Source organism: Lissotriton helveticus, chromosome 1_1 (assembly GCF_964261635.1).
Source record: "Lissotriton helveticus chromosome 1_1, aLisHel1.1, whole genome shotgun sequence".
Lineage (NCBI taxonomy): Eukaryota > Metazoa > Chordata > Amphibia > Caudata > Salamandridae > Lissotriton > Lissotriton helveticus.
The window spans coordinates 1,149,927,406-1,149,951,424 of record NC_136057.1 but is presented as its reverse complement, the minus strand read 5'-3'; the positions used below and the strand labels follow the sequence as shown (position 1 = coordinate 1,149,951,424).

Here is a 24,019-nt window from a genome sequence, read left to right as displayed (position 1 = left end):
AACAGCAGGGTGTGCTACTTTTGTTATTCATCAATATCTACTTTACACTTCCAGGGATCTACATCCGCCACGAAGTTGAACGCTGGCAGTTTATGGGTGCTGCAGCACCATGTCGAAAGCAGACACAAACACAAAACTAAACTCGAGGTGGCCATTCTGTCTCGTGGATTCCCTACACATACACAATTGTTTCGCTTCTCCCCCTCCTGCCCGCGCGACATTCTGTCTCGTGGATTCCCTACACAGACCCATGTGTTCCGCTTCTCCCCCTCCCACCAGCGCAGCTTGCATTGACCCCAATCCCTCCAAACCTCCAATGAAACGTTTCCACCCGGTCCTTTTACCATCTTCAAAGGCTGCCACAAGTACCCCCGTTCAAAATACTTGCTATCTAGTCATGACACAACTTACTCCCCACAGAAAAAACCCACAATCACAGGACAAGCCCCTATAGAGCAATGCTTAACACTGCTGGAGGAGCACATTATATTTTCACATCAGGCAACAGGCTATTCTGCAAAGCACACTCTTCTCACCTCCGAAACTGCATGGAGCAGGCTCATCGTTTGCTTGTAATTATTTATTTACGGCACCTATATGTTTCTTTTTTTGCATTGCCTCTACAGTTACACCCCTCCCATCTATCAAAGCATCAAACAGTTCTCACTGTGCGCCTTTATTAACCTCGTCGTACGCTTGTCTTGGGCTTCTTTTCACTTCTTTTAATGGAGGTGGGGTTTATTAACTTTTTTTCCCCTGTTCAATGAGGTCTTTTATTATAATTCTTTTTTTTTTTAGAAATCTGTTTATTAAATTCAATAGTACAGGTTAGCATACATTACAGTTATCCATACTTTGTACAGTATTCAGGGGTCAACAAGGCATAGAACTAATTGGTTGCCTCTCTGTTCCCACTTCTGTGCCTTTCCAATTCCTCCATTGGGGATATACATATGTCTCCACGATAGACATTACATTTGTTCCATTTCCTGTCCCATTTTTTTAGGGCACCCCGAGCTATAAATACTTCCTTCTCCGCTATCATGAACTTGTCTAATTCTTTCGCCCATACAGGAGTGGATGGTGGGGTTGCCCCCCCACCCTCTCGCCAGTTCCCCCTTGACCAGTGTATATCCTAGCATTACCAGCTGTTGTTCAATTTCAGTAAGTTTCCTCGCTTCCCAGATGTTTAGCAGACCCTACTATGATGTAAGAACTACCTCCTTCCCCAGTGCGGTCTGAATGTGAGTTGTGGCTCCCTCCCATATATGCTGTGTAGCAGGGAAATCCCTGATAGTGTGATGAAAGGTGGCTGGTTGTTGGCAACCCCTAAGACAGAGGTCATCAGTTCTTGCGCCTATTTTGGCTAAGGTGGTCCCCGTCATATAGGACCGGTGTAAGATCCTAAGCTGTATCAATCGGAAGCAGAGTGTTATGGCTGCTTCTCTGGGGGACATTAGGGCCGTTTGCCAGTCCTCATCATCAATATGCCCCAAGTCTCTTTGCCGCCGCTCTCTAAGTTTACTAAAAGTACGGGCAGGTTTTTACTCAGGTTTTTATAATTTACAGATATGGCTTTCGAGTGTAATGGCCCATCTAGCAATCGATGTTCTTGTGGCGATTATTCTTGTATCTCTTTGAGGTTTTGGAAAAGCCGTCTGTAGGGCGTGTCATATTTGTAGGTACCTGAACAGTTCCCCCTGAGCCATTTGGTAGTGTCCTCGGAGTTCCTCAAAACTAAGGACAGAACCCTTTTTAATCAAATCTCCTACCACTGAAATTCCAATTATGTCCCACTTGTCGAACCCTGGTTGATGACATAGCATGCCAAGTTTCTGGGCGTAAGACAATGGTGTCGCTTTTGTGAGGGTGTTTGCCCAGCCCAGGCGAGAATTCCTCTGGTATCGGATCCCTATTGTGTGAGAGGTGGGTCCAAAATATCCCGGTTTTCTGTTTTTTGAATATAGGGCTCCAAGATAACCCGAGCGATCCGTTTGGTATTTGTCCAGAACATATGCCGGATCGTTAGGGAGGTGATATATCCAATTGTGAGGCCCAATAATAGAGTTTAAGGTTGGGTAAAGCTATGCCCCCGGCATCCCAACTTTTTGTTAGCTATTTCATTGCCACCGAGTGGCCTTGCCATCCCAAAGCAGCGTATGGACCTCACTTTCCACTGTTGTGAAATATGCACCCGGGACACGGTTTGGGCAGTTCTGAAGAATAGATAAAAATCGCGGGAGGGCCAGCGTCTTGAAGAGGGCGGCGCGGCCTTCTAGGAATAAGGGCAGGGGCCGCCAGTGCTTTACATCAGCTCGTAGCCTGGCTAGCGGAGGCGCTAAGTTGCGGTCGTGAAAGAGTGCCGGGTCTGATGTTACAAATATTCCCAAATACCGAATCCCTCTCTAGCCACTTCTATCGTACAATTCACTGGGAGACCTGTCCCTGAAGCATAAAAAATACAGATTAACTCCAATTGATTGCATTCCAGAATACTTTCCGAAATTTGTGAATATGTTTAAGACAGCGTGTATGGATTTATAGGGGAGGCAAGGTACAATAGTATATCATCGGCATACAAGGATATTCGGTCTTCCAGGTCTTCTGCCCATTTCAGCTCCCTTACCATTACGTCTTGATGTATCCATGCAGCAAGTGGTTCTAATATGAGAGAAAATATCAGTGGAGATAAAGGACAGCCCTGTTGGATACCTCTCTGTAGTGTGAATGTGTGGGATGTGTAGTTATTGACTCTCACTTGCCCCTATATATCCGTATACAGCAATTTCACCCAGCCCAGAAACTTCGGGCCAAATCCCACCCTGCTTAGAACTTCAACTAAGTATGTCCACTCTATAGAATCGAATGCCCTGGAGGCATCTAACGACAGCACCACTGCGTCTTCCTCCTGGAATTCTTTGCGCGCGAGCACGTTATGGAGATGACGGATATTGAGTGCTGTGTTTCTCCCTGGCATAAAGCAAGATTGATCGGGGTTGACAAAGGAGGAGATAACTGTGACAAGTCTTATGGGCAGGACTTTCACTAGGATTTCAGCCTCTACTTTAATCAACGAGATAGACCTGTGAGAGCCACAATAGTGCCCAGGCTTCCCTGGCTTACGGATAACCACTATGGTAGCCAGACGCTAGTCCTTAGGCAGCTTTCCCACCTCGTAACTTTCATTGTACATAGCTCGCAGGTGTAGGGCTACTTGAGAGGCACACCTGTGAGCTATTAACTCGATGGGAGTGCCTTTGAGCCCCATCGCTTTTCAAAGTGAATTTGACCAATGGCCCTATGAATCTCTTCATCTGTCAGGTTGTCATCAAGGGTGCCCCTATCTGATTCCGAGAGTGTTGGCAAGGCACTATCTGAGAGGAGCTGACGAGAGTCTTTTGCTGTGTATGTGGTAGAGGGGGAGTATATCTTCTCTAAGTGGTCTGTGAATGCCTCCGCTATGTCCCTGGGGTGGGTAAGTGTCTCGCCACTTGGCAGTGTTAGCCTGGACACCCATCTATCTCCCTGTTCTCGCCTCTTCTAACATGCCAGCGTTTTACCGACCCTAACACCCAATTCGTACAGTCTGTGTTGGGTAGTGAGATGTTTGGCCATCATATCCTCTCTAGGTTTGATTCTGTATTCTTCTTGCTTGAGTGCCAGGGGATGTTGAGTGTCTTCCGATAGACTATTTGTGTGGTCTGATTCCAGTTGTTGCAGTTCTTCTTCCACCTGAACTAATAATCAGCGCTTCTTTTGAATATACCCAGTTTTTAGGGACAGGGCATGCCCCTTCAAAACCACTTCATATGCCTCCCATATGGTTTGTGCCAAATCACCCGAGCCCAGATTTTCTTTGAAGTAGTTACCGGTTTGCGTGCATAGTTCATCGGAAATTTTCCAGCAACCATGGGTTGAGGACGATAGTGGTACGTGGCTGCTGTTCCCAGTGTGTGAATTCCATCCTGACCGGGGAGTGACCTAAAATGCCTCTCGGCAAGACTTGGATATGTCTAAAATTACCTAATGAGGCTGTATGTGTTAGAAAATAGTCGATATGAGATAGGCTCTTGTGTGTGTTGGAGAAGTAAGTATACTGTGTGTCTGTCAGTTTTAATGCTCGCCCCACATCAGTTAGACCCATAGCTGTGGTGAATTCTGCCATAAGCACATTCGGTCTCGCTCCCGGCCGTTGTGGATGTCTATCAATTATGTCATCCATTGTCATATTATAATCTCCTCCCAGGATTAAGGTGCCCACAGGAAGGTCAGTCAGTATGTTGCCACGGTCTGCCAGAGCTTCCTTACCTAATGCTGGCGGCAGGTACAGTGAGATCACATTAAGTGCTCTCCCCTCCCATTGGGCCTCTAAAACGGCAAATCTTCCTCCAGGGTCCACCCACGTACGGTGCTTAATAAGAGGTATGTTTTTTTTTAACCAGGATACTCGTTCCCCTGGAGCCTGTGGTGTAATCTGCATGTACAAGGAGTTTGTACCCCCACCTACTAAGGGCTTTGCTTTTATGCCCAACCAAGTGCATCTCTTGCAGTAGTACTACGTCAGGAGACTGTCTCTTCAAGTACTGCTGGACAATTCCTCTTTTAATTTTATCCCCCATCCCGTTCACATTCCACGTTAGAACAGAGAGTGACAGATCTCCTTTACCCCCATCATCTATCGTGACGAGAATAGCTGAACTAGTATAACTCTACCCTGCTTATTTCCCCCGCGGCTGCAACCAGCCAGGATACCGATACATAGCAATATGCAACTGTCATGTTGCAAGTGAACCAAACATTGAAAAGGTGAACACCCATCCCCCCTCCCCTCACCCACCCTGCCCCCCTGCCCGTGGATTTTAAACTACCCACTCCCCAACTAGGCAGAGTGCCTCTCTCCCCCCCAAAATACTGAAAGGTGCAGGCTTAGTATGCCTCCATCCCTGCTAGTTGCACATTACATCCTGCCTGTTGCAGACTATCCATTGTCTGTACTAGTAAAGTGACTCGGGAGTACCTCCCTCAGTTAGGTGCGATTAAAACTAAGTATGCAACAATCAAGTCCCCAAGTAACAACATTTGTACATAAGTCTTAAGAACAGTCTCACCACCGCTGCGGTACTTGCACCTTTGTAGAACTCCTCGGATATAAGGTCTATGTGTGCGCCAGCTCCTTCCCTTTCATGGCAGTGGAGTCATCTGCAGATGGATCTTCCGAGTTCTCTTTATACGGCCTAGGTCCTCCATTGCAATCTCCGGCCCCCCAACCCTGCGCCACCCCTCCAGCCAATCCCACACATCCTCCGGAGAAGTGAAGAACCATGTCCTGCCGTCAGACTCCACTCTGAGCTTCGCCGGAAAGAGCATGGCGCATTTTACTTCCAGGTCCTGGAGCTCTTTTTTCACTGCCTGCAAGCTGCGTCGCTGGGTTTGAACTTTGGCTGTGAAGTCCGGGAAAAATTTAACTTTGTTGTTATCACTCTTAAGAGGCGGGCCGGACTTTGCTGTCTGCAGTATAATATCTCTGCCTCTATAATTAAAGACACGGGCAATGAGGGGTCTCTGGGGGGGCATGTTTTGGCCTGTCTCCTGGCACCCTTTGAGCTCTTTCTATTGAGAAATACCATGACAGACTCTTGGGTTGTAGGGGCGTGGTTATTAATTCTTCCACATACAGGTCGGCTGCTGGCCCTTCGGCCCACTCCGGAACACCCAATATACGTTTGTTATCGTCACAGGCCCGTCCTTCATATTTGTCAAGTTGTTGCTCTATGTGCTCCAGTCTATTCTGTAGCTCAACCACCTGTGTCTGGAGCTGGGAAGTATCATTCTGCAGTGCTGTCGTGACAATTTTGAGTTCCTTCACTCTTTCATCCATTTTGCTGAAATCCGCTCTGATGAGAAACACTTCTACATTAACTGAGTCAAGAGAGGTGCGCACTCCGCTTATGGCCGCCATGACGTCGTGAAGCGTTGGTTCCGACCACGGTTTGGGGAAACCCTGTCCCTCTGTTTTCTCCATTTGATGCGCTTCCCGGTCTTCCCCTGCTTTATTCCAGGCAAATTTGGCAAGTTTATTTTGAGTGTTGGCCTTCGGACCCCTGCCTGTTGCCATGTGTGCGCCGTGAATTCTTGTGAGAAGGTGATAAAATCAGGGACAGTCCCGGTAGTTCCTGCCGCCTATCCAGCGAGTTAGGCAATCTGGCTGTTGGCTTGTGGGGTTTCCCTAGGGTCCTCTCTCTCCAGCTCTCAAGGTTCAAGTCGCCTCTCCGTCCGAAGGAATTCACTGTGTTTGGGTACCCCTCGGCAGTGGGGGATCAATAAACTGATCACGGATCACCCCTCCTTCCTAGGGATCTCTGATTAGGCGGGGTTATGCCGTTTTCTATCACTACCTCAGCTGTAATTGTGCATGGACCAGGGCAATCTCTAGGTACTCGCCGCTTTCTTTCGAGGGGCTGTTGGCGCCCCTGGCCAGGAAGGGGGAGGTCCACTCACGCCGTTCAATGGATGTGCCATCTCGGGTACTAGCAGTTGCACACACCGTCAATCCCAACTCATGATCTCCACCTTCCTGGTCCATTCTAACCACCTCTAGATCCCCTCCCGTTTCAGGGATCTCACCATCTGCTGTTTTCTGGGCCTCAGCGTCTTTACGGGTGGCACACTTGTGCGGCCCAGATCACAGCCGGATTCACCGCCCCTCGTCTGGGAGCCGTACTTGATGAGTGGGTACACGTGGGGAGGGCATACAGCTTGAATGGGCTGCTCGCGTCTCACGGCCCAGGCTGAGCTGCTGTCTGTATGCCACACTTGCCGCGGAGGCCAGGTCCCCGATCTAAGCAGCGCGTTGAGGTGATGGGGTGCGGCGGCGTCTGCTGATTGTTTTTCCTACCCCCCGTCCACTCTAATCCCCCCTCCGCCGTCCCCCAGTCCGCAGGCCATTCACTTCCATCAGGGCCCGGTCGAGGCCCTGCAGGTCGTCGGAGCCGGGACCTCGATTTGCGGCCTCCGCTCCGAGACGTCCACCCTGTTACATCCGGTTGGCAGCTGCTGTACCCCAGACCTCACTCGTCTCTTCCGCCGGAGCAGCCACCCTCTCCAATCAACACACAGATACACAACTTGACGGGTCCGTGGCGCGCAGCCGCTACACCAATCTAGACACCTCTATTGTGAGTCTGTGTGTCTCCATGTCGGTGCCTCTGTCTCTGTCCGTTCGGATTTCTTTTAGCATGCCGTAGAGGGCTCTTCTCACCGTCGCTTCTCCTGCAGCGGGTTGCCTAACCCGTGAGTCACGCACGGAGCAAGTTTGCAGCTTCCTGTGGCATAGGATTGTTCAGGATAGATGGCGGGGATGCAGGAGCCTTCTAAGCTAGCGGCCATGCTCGTCGGCTGCTCGGGTTTATTATTTTTAATGTCCTGCTGGCCCGGGCCCTCTAACTCTCACCTTGGCTGCATGGGCGTCCGCGGGGGGGGGGGGGGGCAAGGTGGGGCGCTTGTCCCCCCTGGATCCAGGCCTGGTTCTAGAGGAGGGGCCCACGTACCTTGGCCGACTTTCCTGCTGGGGCAACACCTGAAAGGCTGCTACAGCCCGAGTGTGACTCTCAGCAGTTCACAGAGTCAGCCGTTCCTCATTGGGCAGAATGACAATGGGCTGACAGAGGAGAAACAGCATGGTGCATCTCCTCCCATCCCAGGTCTTAGGAGATGATGTTGAGTCCTTGGGGAGCTGCTGATGCTTTCGAGCGGCACAATTAACAACTCTTAGGCAGGGGCGTGAGCTTTAGTCCCTCACTGCAGGCCACAACGATCAGATAAAAAGCTACGGGGCGCGTGTGGGGGCGTTTGGGGAGCAGCGTTAGTGCCAACATTCGTAGTTTAAAAACTGTGAAGTGACAGACCTGATTGAAATTGAAAGTTTCTTTCTTATGAAATTCCATGAGTGCTATATACAACTAAGAGTGAAAAAACTCTGGAAAAAACACTAAGGACTGAAATAACTACATTTAAAGAACAATATGACAAAAATTTGAATAAAAAAAGGAAAATTCGATTTTGACAATGTTGTAGTGAAAAATGTAATTAACCCTCCATGTTGAGACAAAGGGAGGTGTAAGAGCAGAGGAGAGATAGAGAGAGACAGAGCCAAAAGGAAAAACAAGCATTTGCAATGCAATAGGTCTCGCATTAATTAAGTTTGACCTATTGGCATTGCTAAATATTGCAACACCAATTGCAACGAAAGTCTATAAATTGTAGGAAAAAAAATGAGTATTTATTTTTGTAGTAATGATAGCATGCTGCGCTTTAGATGAATATATTTAAAAGTAAAGTGCACCATACTGCGATTGCTACAATAGTTAATTGTGGATATGTTAACAATTGATGTGTGCACTGATGGCTGGTGGTGTGTGTGCCTGTAGAAATTGTGCACTGATGGCTGGTGGTGTGTATGCCTGGTTGAAGAGTGCACTGCCAGCTGGTGGTTTGTGTGCCTGGTGGAAGCATGCACTGACGGCTGGTGGGGTGTATGCCTGGTGGAAGCATGCACTGACGGCTGGTGGTGAGTGTGTGCCTGGTGAAAGCGTGCACTGATGGCTGGTGGTGAGTGTGTGCCTGGTGAAAGCGTGCACTGACGGCTGGTGGTGTGTGTGTGCCTGGTGAAAGCGTGCCCTGACGTCTGGTGGTGTGTACCTGGTGGCAGCGTGCACTGACGGCTGGTGGTGTTTGAGCCCAGTGAAATAGTGCACTGACGTCTGGTGGTGTGTGCTGGTGAAAGCTTGCACTGACGGCTGGTGGTGTTTGTGCCCGGTGAAAGCGTGCACTGACGACTGATGGTGTCTGTGCCTGGTGAAAGTGTGCACTGACGATGTGCTTGTGTGTGTGGTTGTGTGTGTGTGTGTGTGGTTGTGTGTGTGGTTGTGTATGTGGTTGTGTGTATGGGTGTGGTTAGGTGTGTGTGGTTGTGTGTGTGGGTGTGTATGGTTGTATGTATGGCTGTGGTTAGGTGTGTGTGGTTGTGTGTGTGTGGTTGTATATGTGGTGTGTGTGTTGTATTATGGGTCGGGGACAGAGGGACGGAGAGGGAGACAGGGGGAGAGAGAGGGAGGGAGACAGAGAGGGAGACAGAGAGAGAGAGGGAGATGGACAGAGTGAATGAGACAGAGGGAGCGAGAGAGAGAGAGAGGGAGAGGGAGGGACACAGAGAGAGAGAGGGAGGGAGGGAGACAGAGACAGACAGAGATAGAGACAGACAGAGACAGAGAGACGAAGAGGGAGACAGAGGGAGGGAAACAGGGACAGATAGAGACAGGTACAGACAGATAGAGGCAGAGACAGGGACATACAGATAGAGGCAGAGACTAAGACAGACAGAGAGACAGAGAGGGAGACAGAGGGAGAGAGAGAGAGGGAGGGTGACAGAGGGTGACAGAGTGAGGGAGACCGAGAGAGAGAGGGAGACAGAGAGAGAGGGAGACAGAGAGAGAGGGAGACAGAGAGAGAGGGAGACAGAGAGAGGGAGACAGAGGGAGAGGAGACAGAGGGAGGGAGACAGACAGAGGGAGACAGACAGAGGGAGACAGGCAGAGGGAGACAGGCAGAGGGAGGGGGACAGAGGGAGGGAGACAGAGGGAGGGAGACAGAGGGAGGGAGAGAGAGAGAGCTAGAGAGAGGGTGGGAGACAGAGATAGGGAGAGGGAGGGAGACAGAGATGGAGAGAGGGAGGGAGACAGAGATAGAGGGAGAGAGAGAGAGAGAGAGAGAGAGACAGAGAGAGAGAGAGAGAGAGAGAGAGAGAGAGAGAGAGAGAGAGAAAGAAAGAAAGAAAGATGTGTGTGTAAGCCTGGTGGCTCAGTGGACGAAGGCGTCCGCTGCAGGGGCATGTGTTCAACCTCATGGTCACAGTTTTTTTTGTTGCTCTAGAACCCCACCCCCTCCACCACTGACTCCTCCCCCACCGGTGCGGCCCTCGGCCACAAACCACACTGTAAATTTGGCCCAGAGAGAAAGTTTGTGAAAGTTTGTGAGTACCCATGCTCAAGAACCACATCAACCTGATTTAGAATGTTTTTGATTTTTTCTGGCCATTTTTAGTTTTTCCCTCTGTTTTATTGTAGTTGCCAGGTCGTCTGCTGTGTCGCCTCACAAGATTTTTCTCTTCCCCCTTTGGGTTTCTTTGTTTATTTAAGCACTTTGTCTTATTAGATTTATTTTAATGTATTTAATACTTGTGCTCAATCATGTACCAACATTACACATGCACCCAAAGAGTTAGTCTCAATCGTATCCACTCGATTAGTAAAAAGCAAAATTCTCAATTATTCTGATACCATAACATGTTGGCACTAGGGTCATAGGACCATAATACCCTGACAAGACCCACTTGTATAAATAATTTCTATACAGTATTTATCTTCTCAGATAGACCCCAAAATAAAGGGATACCGAGGATCTATCTGGGTGATTTTATCTTATTTAAAGCCCCCTCCTATAACATATCAGAAGAGCTTCCCAATACTGTGGTCGAGCCCACCCCGACTTGTAGGGGTCGGCGTGACCCGATGATGAAGCATGACACCACTAGGGTGTGTGAGGGTAATATAAACAAACTAGTTTTTTCCCCCACATACATGGTTGCGCTAGACAAAACCTCATAGTAGAACAAATTGTGTTGCCCCTACTTTTCTGTTTTCCAGACCGCAGGTACAGTTTTTTATCTCTTACTCAACTGACCACCACGTGGTCCACTGGAGTATTTTTTCGTGTTATACTTCTCTGGGAGGATATACTCCGGTTATTACCTCTCCTACCCTCAGGGTACCTGGTTCATTCCAGTGCCCATTCGTGTTATCGAACCAGCTTCAGTAGCCGTTCATTTTTCAATTTCTAACTTTTTTTTCATCTCTCTTTGGAATGGCATGTAATGTACGCTGCAAACTGTCATCGTTCGTGATAATGTTTTTATTCATATCCATAGTGCAACTCTGTTTCTTGTTTTTAAAGGCTCTGCTTGTTTGGTTTACTTTTGGCCAATCCCTCTCTAAGAAAGCATTATGGCAGTCAGCGCCCGCTGCTTCCTCCCCTTCCCTTGGTAGGTAAAAAACATTGTCATTTACAATAAACTCTAACTTAAAAAAAGCGAGACCAATTGCATTTCTAATGCTTGTTTTTTTAGGTCTATGTAATGTCGTCTGTTTCTGACATTTTCAAGTGCAGCCTCGGGACGGAAAGAAAAAAAAGTTCACAATACTTAAAAGTCGCCAATTAACTTAAATAAAGCAAGACAGAGTAGTAGCAAAGTACCCGGATTGGTTTAATTCACATCCAAACACAATATTGCCACTTGGGTTTGCCACTGAAGTGCTACTTTTGTTTTTCGTTTTTCTTGAAAACTATGATTTTAATAAACCATTTTTTCTCTCCTTTCCTTCATTTACTTCCCTGTGAAATCGATCCCGAGAAAAAAAATGAAATGTTGTTTCTTAAGAATTTCTTTCTGTTACAAAATGCAGCCTTAGGAGGGACGGACACAAAAGGTTGACAATACAATAAATATTTAATTAACTAAATAAGCCATGACAAATAGGTCGCAAAGTCGCCAAAATGGTTTGATTCACACCCAAACACATTAGCGCTAACGTTCCAGCTCTGCCACTGGCTTGTTGTTTACTCTGGTGAGTGACCTCGCTCCTTGTGTCTCTAACTACACCCCCAGTGCCTCTAAACATGTCTCTGAAATTAACTGTCGTACTGACCTCAGGTTAGTTCTTGCTAGCTGTGGTACCTCGGATGAGCATGGCTGCCAAGTGACCTCGTATCGTATGTTGCACAGTTAGCCAACAACTACACTGCATTTTGGGATTTGTAGTTTAGTTGTTAGCATTTTAAGTATGGGTTAAACATCTGTTTCAGGTCGGTGAGCATGGTGTTAATATTGCATTGTGTTTAATGTTGTGGCAAGGTATAGTTTCAACGCCAAGAGCTCATGGTTTCTCTACTTTGTTGTGCTGAGAATGTAAACTTTTCAGTAAGGCTACACAAGTGTGCTGTTTTAAAGGGGTTGTGTGAATAGGGCGTCAAATACAAGTTTTCATTATCAGGTTATCCTTTTTGAAAGATATGATTCTGCTAGCAAGGTATACAAGTGCTGTTTTTTTTTTTAGAAGCATAGCATGTGATAGGTGCAAATTTGTTACAAAAACTCATACTACCACATATTCCACATATCCTAGGAACATTGCTGCGTTCATCATTTGAAGGTTGGATTACCTATGGTTTTACAGCACTAGAGGCCTTGGGGTTGTAAATAATGTGCCTAGCCACATAAGAATGTACTGTCCTGTAGCTCGCCCTGTCCATGACTCATCCAGCTGCTGCTTCCTCCTAGTATCCTGAGCTCCCTCCGTAACTTCCAACTTGGCAACAGAGTCACATTGCTGGACGCCTGGCCTGTCAGCAGCATAGAGCAAGATCCTATTATGCCGCCACCCATCCATTTTGCTGTCTGGACATAAACACACTGTTGGCATAAAATACAGATGTACTTTACAATGATTGCTAACTGTTCAACGGACCCTCGGACATTCTATGTTATACATGATTGCAGAGTTCAAAAAAACTTGAGAGCAACCCTTCAAGAACAAAGGGAACTAGTTTAATGTATCCAATAACAAAATGTTGTTCCCCGTGTTATTTTGAATATTTCACTTACTGCCTCCACATCATACTCCTCCCACACTTACATACAATGAATCCAAACTATAAGCCTTATTTTTAGTTCTCCTCCTTTTTTTGAAAAATAATTTTGTATACAACGATAACAATATTTAAAAATCTAAAAATCCATAAACAATTCAGAAGATCTTTATACAAAAGACACCACAGACAATGTCATACTGGAGTATCCACTCCTATATGTAGTAGTCCTTTATCTACACTTCAGTTGTATTTTGCACATATTTAATGTTAATGTTATAGAGACTTATATAGCGCTCAGCTGCCCCAGCGAAGGGGCGTCCTGGCGTTTCTGGCAGCACATAAACAACTGAAAATGTTTCATTGTAGTCAAGGAACCACATCCCCTTCTGTATAATAACGGTATAAATAATAATGGACAACTGTATTTAAATGGTACATCTAGCAATAAGTCTCCCATGTAAAAACATATGTCTAATTTTGAATAAAAAACAATACAATAAAAACAATTTGTCGACGCAACGTTTTGGTGGACTTAGACTGGTGGACACCACCTTCTTCAGAGAAAACTTTGGTTTAAAAGCAGTGTTGTTCACTCTATAGATAAAAACAATGAATAAATAAATAGTCAATAAAAGAGGACCTCTTATATCCACCCAAAAACAGGCTGTAGGTCTTGGAAACATATTACACTCTCTAATACTCCATTTGTATTCATCTATGACAGCCACTCCCATTTAATGCTCAATCTATCATCTCCTAAACTATTCACAACCAAAATGTTCTCGAAGTACCAGCTTCACAAACTCCACATTTATCGATACATTTAGCTATACTAGCATGCTCTCCCCAGTCTTTCCTGGCAGTTACTTACTATCAGTTTGCCTTATCAATAGAGTAGGTATCAATCTTGTACGGTGATTCACTCCCTTTTAATTCAAGACACTAATAGGTCGGGGTTTCCTCTCTTTTCTCCCTTGTTTTCTGTAAGGATATATATTGATAAAATTATCCTATTTGATGATTGACCTCTAATTGTATTATCTATTTTTAATATTTATACATGGTTGCTCACCCTTGATTTCAAGAGATTTTTAGATGTTAGTCCATTAATTCATAGGCTGTTTATAGCTGCAGTCTTATTCTCAAATTAGGATTAGGATTTGGGCCTCTTTAGTTTCTTCACCTATACGTCTTATCTGATTTTTAAAGCCACTTTTTATTTGTCATCAGCCTCAGGATCTGTAGGGGTATCCAAATATCACTTTATATTTTTCTCAAAGTTTTGCCTTTCCTCTTCCTAAGGAGTCATACTAAACTCTAGGCTCCAAGCATCAAATGAATACACTATCTGCATTGCAGACAAATCTTTTCCCTTTCAACATAACCTTTTATATCATTGGGTAGTAATCTCATAGGGTTTCTATTTAATTTCACACTAATGTGGCAATAGTTATCATTTCCTCATAAAAGACCATGTTCATGTCTTGTTACAAATAAAAACAAAATATTATACAATGCCTTAAATAACCACTCTTTGCTGCTGTGCCTATAGCTCATTGTCTGGGCTCATCTTCAGTGAAAACCGTTCACACATCTAAACAGTGCTTACCGTGCTCAATAATGCTCTTCCCAATGGATCAAAAGTCCCCTGCATAATAATGTTTTGCAGTCGGACAACGTCAGAATATATAGGCTTGGCATCTCAGGCTTGTTTAGCCAATATCCGCCTCTTCATTACGATCTTCCTGTTAGGATCCGAGCACTTCCAGGGTCATTTGAGGATCAAACCGGTCCGTTTCAACGCCTTTGGATGGCAGCCATCTTTTAATGTCAGTTCCTTACCAGTACACATGGCATTACAATAGTTTAAAACTGCCAAATCGAGAGGTTACATCTATTCCCTGATATGAATGGCAAATCTTGATTTAAGTTCTCTGGTGATATTATCCTAAAAACCATACATATGGATAAACGAGAATTTTTAAGCTTGTTGTATTTAATAACAACAACCGTCGAATATTACTACTCTTATATATCCTGATTTTAATGACATTAGAGGAGGGTTTTCCTAATTACAGAAAAACAATCTCTGATTTTCACCCTGTTCTCCTCCTCAAATATTATTATGATAGAGAATATACTTATTCTTTAAAGGAGCAGTATACTTAGTGATTGCTATTAATATTGTATATGCATAACTTCATTAATTCATTTATAGAGACAGGATAATACAGAAAGAATTGTATAAAGGGATATCATACATAATAATATATCATATTATAATATGTTTCCCCTCTGTCATATTTAAATGTAGCATCCCTATTTTTCATCTTCCTTTGAAAGTCAGAGTTCTAGCTAGAATGGATCTGTCCTAGATGTCAACTTGTTTCAGATTAGAAAGTTTCAAAGGATATAGTCTTCAAGATCTATAAAAGTATATAAAATAAGATAGGAATATAAAAGTCCTCCCTGTTATTAAGACCATATATATATATAAAAATGTCGTTCTTTTTTGTAACTTTATAGTGATTTTTTATGTACTTTACATTTGAAATTGGTGTGAGAACTATCTGAGGACTTGGGTGACTACATGTAAAACTACCCACCAATGAAATACGCACTTTTCAAAGAACTCTTAAAAAAGTTTTCTTGACGTCAGTGGGATGGTAGCATGTCCTTGGAAATAGTATATATATACATAAAACTTTTGTAATTTTTGTAATTCCATGTGTCTTCATGTATAGAAATTTTAACAATATTTTCTTTCACTATATCATCTTCTTTACTTAATGTACTTTACATATATATATGAATTGATATGGTGATAATTATTTTCGCTTTGAGAATAGTACTTTACTTTTCATGCGAATTAGATATGGAAATGAAAATGAAAATGAATACAGAAAATAACAGTGGTAAAATGTAGGCGAAATTGGTCCACAGTGTGAGAGAAAGGTTATCTGTCTAGTGTTTTTAAAGACATAGAAAAGGGTACTTGCCCATAAACACTTTAAAACCGCTCTAGACGCCTAGGGACTCTATGGTCCAGTTGAAGGCTAAGTGTAGCCGAAACGCGTAGGCCGTCCTGTAATTGCACTTTTGCACATGGTGTTATGAAATAAAAATTCATTTAAAACTTATCTGCTGCGGTGCCGTGACTTTCTTGCTGGAAGGAGAGGAGGCGGAAGGAATCGAAGTTATATATATATATATATATATATATATATATATATATATATATATATATATATATATATATATATATATATATATATATATATATATGTCTTAAGTTTACTCATTGTTCTCTTCACTTGCACTTTTTATCTGGGTCTCCTTTTCTAGTGCGCACCACTTAATATCATCCACTTTATGGTTCCATTGTAGCCAATGATCAGATAGAGTTGCATTTCTTTTGCCTGTTCGTATTGATGATCTATGTTCATTGAGATGCATGTGTACTTCTCTAGATGTCTCAATCACATACACTTTATTGCAGAGACATATGATCAAATATATGACATTTTTTGTCCTGAAATTCAACATTGTATTGAAGGTATGTTTAATACCAACAATTACAATTTCCTTTCCTCATTTGATAGAGCTATAGTTAGTACAAGTACTGCATGGATCGTTACTAACTACTTTTTGGTTATTCTCAATACTTCTCTGTTGAAGTAGTTTAGGCTCTCTATATGTATGTACTACACAATTTCTTATCGTTTTATTTCTATGGAAAGAAAATGTGTTTTCTCTATTATTTCTTTATCTTTCTTTAACAGTAATGATCAGTATCTTTTGATCAAATTCTTTATTTTGTTTCTGAAGTTTGAAAAATTAGTCATGCATACTATTTTATCACTGCTCATGTTCTTTTTATTATTATTATTCTCAAAGAGAAGCTCCCTATTGAAGTAAATTGCTCTTTTATAAGACTTTATTTATTTTCTTAGGATAACCTCTATTGCTTAATTTCTCTTTAAGAATTTCGCTGTGAGTTTCGAAATCGGCCCTATTTGTGCACTTTCTCCTCAGGCGGAGGGGCCAATTATGATTTAACTAACCTGTCTCCTTTAGTAAATAGCCTGCTAAAGAGTTTTCATTTGGGAAAGCTGGTAGCCCACAATCTTGGACCTTGTCTAGGGTGTGAAGGGGCCTACAGGAACACCCTTTTGAACCTCTTGAAAAGGCGAAAATGAATTGGTTATCAGCCAAACTGGGTTTTTATTAGCAATCACATCTGCTAGACTGTTGGGGGAAGTGTGATCACTAGTTATTTTATGTCCTTATTTGAACATTCTCCCAGATATGATTATCTTTCAGGCAGATCCTCAATATATTCCTAAAATCAACACAAATCCCATTTGGAACAAGTCCTTCCTGTTATCCAAGAGGATGATCAACAGGGAAGGCCTTCGTCACTTGATAGTAAAAGAACTTTGCTAGTTTACTTGCTACATACAAGCAATGTCGGATGGTCGGAATTTAGGACCTGATTCGCAAAGGGCCTCCTCACTCGTGGTGGAGGTCCTACAGTCGTGGGGGAGTCTTCACACTTGGGATGTGGAATCTCATTCTTATTGCGGAGATTCTACCCCAAGAGCGGAGACTTCCCCCACGTCTTTGTGAATCAGGCCCTTAGTTTGTTTCTCTTGGAACAGTGAACAAAGAGGTCATCTCTTAGACTTTAATTTGGTGGATTCGTCAGCCCATATTCGAATCATATAAATTAGTGAACGTGGTTCCTCGAGCACACATTCATGGTCGATCAATAAAATCAGTCTCAACATCTTGAGAGAGATTGGAGGTCCACATACCAGAAGTATGTAGAGCGGCCATATGGACATCGCTCCATACATTTGTAAATCATGATAGACTGGATATAATGGACTTAGAGTCGGATAAGTTTGGTCCTTTGGTGGTCAGAACAGCTATGAAATAATTGTTGCATGAAATGAAATAGAGTGAGCAGAATATACACGGTGCAAAAAATGTTCTGTGGTTGCTTGAGAATTCCTCACTAAGGGAATGGCTGGGACAAGGAGGTCCTATGAGGGGTAATGGAATCATTACCTACTGGTAAACCTCATTGGCTCAAATAAGTTCCTCCTTGCCCCATTCAATGCCTCTCACTTCCCTCCTATTGAGTTTTTCATCTCCATTATTGTTCTTGTTATGTACAGGAGGTTGCGAGGGAGGGACGCCACTTTACAGGGTGTCATCATTAACACTAAAGAAACACTGCATGCTATGTGCTTGTGTGGAGGCGGGCCGCCCTTACTAAGGTACTGACTGGGACAAGGAGGAACTTATTCAGGATAATGAAGTTTACCAGTAATCAATTATTTCATTTACTTTCATATGCATTTTGGGGCAAGCATGCATGTATCAATGTTTGAAGTCTCTTCAGTTGTTTTTCAAAGAGACATAAAAGAAAGAACAGTATCCTTGTGAATATATATAGTCTTTTTTCTTGGCTTTTTAATCACTGTATATGTACTGTGGATTATGACAATGTGAATCTTTCCATAATAAACCCAGCAATTTAGCTTTTGCAGTCTAAATATTTTGTCAAATGCATTTGTTTAATGTGATATTTCAAACATGTATTTGCAATGTTAATTATAAAAAAAACTTTCTCCTATAGAGCTTTCCAAGTTCAATTGCGAGTCATGTGACTGCTGAATATCCCAGCGAATGCTTAGTAAGTACATTAATGTAGATGTTAGAGACATTGGCAACAGCACCATATTTGTAAATGGGGCGTAAATGTTTGGTTGGTAGGAAGATTTATGTGATTCAAGGTCATGTGCAATGCAAGAAACAGGACATGATAACTGCTGAATATCCCAGCGAATGCTTAGTAAGTATATTTATGTATATTTTAGAGACATTGGCAACAGCACCATATTTGTAAATGGAGAGTAAATGTTTAGTTGGTAGGAAGATTTATGTGATTCATGGTCATGGGCAATGCAAGAAACACAGGAAATGTATTAACTGAAAAGCGCTCCACAGCTCTTCTGTTACTGTAGTAAAGCTGCATATTATAAAGTAATAAAAGGTAGACTATAAGACGCAGCATAGCTCACTTTACTGCTCTTTAGAGATACCAGAGGGATTTCTGTATGATCTTGTGATTGTGAAAATGAATGGGGAGGGGTAAAGTGGCATCATGGGGGTGGGAGGAGAAAAGGGGTGATGTGTAGAACTCTAAAATTATCCCTGCATCCCTGGGCTTTCTTCCATCTTGTGACTCTCCATGTTTAGCACCATCATCGTGATCATATTCTGGTACACTGGCTGATGGAACAGTCAGTCCTTGATACCTTTGTGGTTGACAACAGTATGTATCTGTAGTAAGAGAGATTCCTATCACACATTCTGATAGCCATGTTTTAAATTATTTATGTTGAGACCTAGTTCACCTGAGCTTTTTCTCCTGACATTCTCCTTTTATTTCTGGTTTTAGAAGTCTTTGGATTTCATGTTTCTAGAGCTGTTGAGGAAGCCTCACAAACTACGCAGATCAGTACCGACTCATCGCACCCACCCATGGGATTGATTGTTGACTTTCTTTCCAGCCCTGGCTTCAGACTATCAGTAGTTAGTAATCAGACCTTTGTGTGGGGACAAGACACTACTTATTCAGTTGCAAGTGTTAGCTCCACTCTCGCTGCCCAAGAAGGGCTACCAGACTGCAGATGCTCAGACACTCCTGACCATTCTGTGTTTGTGGATGTCAAAGCGAAGCCGTCACCCATCCCAGACATGTATTGGAGACAGGTGGCTGGCACACAAAGCAGTAAGAGCAGAGAAATGCCCACTTTCTAAATGTATGAGTTATAAGACAGGGCAACCCAGTATTCCCCAAGGTACTGAGTAATGTAATCTACAAACAAAATATGTTCCTGGAGGACTTATCTATACTCAACCCAATCTTATGCTGGCCATAAATATGATCCAATACCAGCAATAAGTCACTCATGTACAGTGCCAATGATTTATTGTTGCAAGCATGAATATATTCATAAAGATTGCATCATCATATCCATTGCACATAATTACAGTACAAATATATTATTATATACAGTAGTACATCAAAACAACTCTGATGCCACCTTATGATCCCTAAGATAGCCGCCACAGTCTTTATCGGTATCCTTCTGTGTTCGGGACGTGATCACATGACCAAGCTACTTTATTCAAATATGTCCTGGTTTTATCTTTGATTTGGATGCACAGCAGAATCAGTTTGGTCTCCCCTTGTTTAGAGAGCATAGTAAAAATTGGTTTGGGCATGTGTCCTAATAATACCTATTTGCAGGGCATTGTAGGTAAATGATGGCGGACGGTTGTTGTCTTTTAGATTATTTTTCCTGAGTGACAAGAATTGTACATAGGTAACAGATCGCATGCTGTATGCCACATGGTGGGGGTTTAGACACTATTGACCCTCTAATTTGGGTGTGCTTATATTGCTCACAGCTAGAACGATTCAATGCATAAAGCATATGCGTAGCCTTCTGTGCAGAAGTATATTGAATTGTTAGCAAGGTAACCGAGTTTCTGTGGATTATTTAGCATAGACATAGTTGTTCAGACACTGCATGTTGCTGCTCCACTTCAATCTATTTTAATTGGTAAGAAAAATATATTTTTAATCTTTTAATGGCTTTTCACTTTTGCTCTAGGACCCTGATGCACTGTATTGAATGTGGCTTTTTATAATTAATACTTTGGCTCTATACAAATAACACTTTGGTGATGGATTGTGGGCAAGCAATGCACATTAATGACGTATTTTTAGTTTTTTGTATAAATTAGTATTTTGTGTCCGTACTTACAGGTTTTACTCCTTCTCATCACTGAATCCTGAGGATGGTCTCGCAAACCTGTTACACCATTTGAGACTAAAACATCGACCGTGTGTCCTCTCTAACAGCATTACAGACACTGTGTGGTTTTCACCCCTTCATTAAAAGTTGAAATAATACGATTTGTATCTCATGGACTTTGGTAGCTTAAACGTACATGGTTAGGAGGTTTTTTGCGCTTACTTAGATCCCCAAATTGAATTGATGCTACTATAGGGATCATAAGGTGGCGCCAGTGTTGGTTTGTTGATGTACTGCTGTATATAATATTATATTTGTACTGAAATTATGTGCAATGTATATGATGTTTTAATGATGCAATCTTTATAAATATATGCATGCTTGTAACAATACATGATTGGTACGGTACATGAGTGACTTATTGATGTTATCAGATCATATTTATGACCAATATAATATTGAGTTGAGTATAATAAATTCCTCCAGGAACATATTTGGTTTGTAGATCACTTTCTAAAAGTGCCATTTCTTAAATAGTAATGTTAAATCCAACTTTACTAGTAACGGGAATTTATCATTACCATTCCAATGATATGAAGCATTATACAGCTACTCCTTTCTAATCAGGAATCACAGCTTAATCGGGTATTAAGGAATTTCCAATGTTATCCTATGAGATGAGTAGCCTCACAGTAGTGAAAAACTAATCCTGGAGTTTGTCACTACGAATACATGCAAAACGTAGAAGCACAGCTCCTACCTTTTACTTAAATAGCACTTGACCCCAAGGGCTACCTAGTGCCTACCTTAGTGGTGACGTATGTGTAATAGAAGGGGAGTGTAAGGCTTGGCAAAGGGTTTTAACTGTGAAGTCGTAGTAAACTGCACACACAGGTCGTGTAGTGACAGACCTGAGACAGGTTTAAAAGGTTACTTGTGTAGGTGGCACAATGAGTGCTGCAGGCCCACTACTAACATTTAACTTACAGGTCCTGGGTTTATGGTATACTACTTTACAAGGGGCTTATAAATAAATGAAATATGCCAATTATGTTTACACCAGTGTTACCATGTTTAGGGGGCAAGCACTGGTCAGCAGTAGTAAAGTGCTCAGAGTCCTGTGGCCAACAAATAGATACAGCAAAAAGAGGAGGTAAGCAGGCAAAAAGGTTTGGGGAAGACCACCCTCAGGATGACAGGTCTAACAATAATCTATTTATTGGCCCTTTAAACGTTTTTGAAATGGTATGTGTTCCCTGTAAATGGTTTCATTTCTTATTTAAATTTGTAATTTAGAGTACAGTGTACGCAAAAAGTAAGCTAAGCACATGCAAATATATTTTTTCACTTGTGCATGTGATATTTCAACATAAAATTCTACTTGCGTTTGCTGATAAATCCAGGTAAAAAGTGGTGATAAATAAGAGTGCATTAGGTGAGCAAACACATGTAGTGCTACTCATCAATTTTTGCAAAAGTCTTAAAGCGGAAACAAATGCTGTGTGATTAAATGTATTCCACACAAGTAGAAACGAGGGCTTATTGTCCTCTCTGGGCTTTAGAAAGAGGTAAATTTGCATTTAGATTTTTGATTCATAAGAGAGCTTTCTCTTAGGTAATCAGCTGCTATATTAATAGTTTTTCTGTCAGTTCTGAATAGCCATGTATAGAGGAGGCAAGCGTATAACGTGCTTTGTACAAACTGAGGAAATAATGGCTGAGGTTCTATCACTTGTAATACTGACTGATTTACAGTGGCATGCGATGCTAGTTGAATCCATTCCAGTTGCAATTGCCTTGTTGGATTTTCTAGTTTGAGGCAACACATTGTGTAGTGGAGCTGGTGCAACATTTTCTTTGAGTTTCCTGATTTGGCAGTTCTTCACTAAGTGGAGCCTACCAGACACCGCAAGCTGTCTGGTAGCAAAAGACCTGTTGTGAACTTAAACAGGACGGAGAACCAACTCTTTGCTTATCATTGGTTGGCTTTATCACTCTAATTAAGTTGCTTTTCATTTGTTGCTTTGTGTGGACTTTCCTTCCACTTCTGTGCTTGCCCCTGCACTAGAAAATAGCTTATTTACTTATGTTCTTACCCTATTTACTTTTAGGCAGTTACATTTTTAGGTCTTGCCTGTAGGCAGCACGCATGCACTGTCACTTGGCAATGATCTATTGAGTCTAAAACATAAACCTTTACAAAAATAAATTACTTAACATTGGTTGGCTTCATCGTCATTCTTCTTTGCAGCCTTCTAATTGGACAGTCCTGGGCTGGCATTACTTTCTTTTCTTTCTGTGGTGCATGCCGCAAGCACAGATTGATTCATAGTTCATCTGCTGATCATGCTGGCATTGAGGTTCTATTTCTTTCACTGCGCCACCTGGCTACTTCTCCTTTAGCCAGTATGATATAAGTGGCTGAATCTCTCCTGGGAGACGGAGCTGAGACTGAGTCAAAACTGGTTAATTCGCAGGGTTTTATGCAACCCTTACATCATGGCAAGAGGAGGGTTAGTGAGTCAAAGATCCCTGAGTCACCGTACATGAAGACAAAAGAAGGGCATTGTGAGTACAGCCATCACCTTTCCCCCTCCTCAGAGTCCCGGGAAACAAATTACCATCTTGAAATGGCACTGTTTATTGAGTGCTGTAATAAAGTGATACAGGAAACTAGAAATAACGAATAGACCTAAATAAAATACGTAGCAACAGTCGAAATCATAATGCATTTTTTAGTGTAATAAATGCCTTTTTTTAAAAAGAATATCTAATTATATCTAACATGATTAAATATAGAAACAAGGAAACCATTTATGCAACTCAGAAATACATTTTAGAGGAATCATAAATGCACTCTTAAATATGTACATTAAATAAGGCCCCCTTGAAAGTTTTTTGTCATTCCCAACTCTGGTGTCCTTTGTTGACCATCTTAAAACGATATATATCTCTGTATGAATATGTACAAAAACGTACCTATACACTGAAAGGAACCTGAATGTACTTCATTCATACTACTTGTTGCCAATAATAAATAAAAACAAAAGACTGTGGCTTAATACATTATTTTAGTATTCTTGTTTTTATTTCACAAATGTTAACTGCAAATACTTTTAATTCAGAAATATATCAAAAAAAGAACTGAATTCCTTTCCTGGGGAACTTCTGCTACATTAATGCTAATGAAGACAATTTCTGAATGTTGTGTCACTAATTTTGTCCTTTTTTAGTGTCAATGAAGTCCTTTGTCATCTGTTTACAGTCTAGCACAATATGTTGTCCATTAGTAGGCAAACAGCGATGACGTTATACAGAAGGACCTGCCTTTGGAGGCTTCCTGTGATAAAGAGACATTCCTCAAAACTGTTGCCTGAGGTTGGAACACACAAAGAAGTAAAACCACCAGCATTAAAGACACAGTGTACACAAGATGTGCAAGTATAAGGACTTGAGGTTAATAATGTAATCATGCACAG

General features: G+C 42.5%; 1 protein-coding gene across 1 annotated transcript in view; it reads left to right on the top strand.

The window, feature by feature from the left end:
• The window catches only part of MLC1 (modulator of VRAC current 1), a 304,614-nt gene that overhangs the window by 224,518 nt on the left and 56,077 nt on the right, over positions 1-24,019 (top strand). The window contains exon 9 of the mRNA XM_078656639.1: positions 18,350-18,406. Coding sequence (XP_078512765.1) covers positions 18,350-18,406 — 57 coding nt within the window. The remainder of the gene's footprint in view (positions 1-18,349; positions 18,407-24,019) is intronic.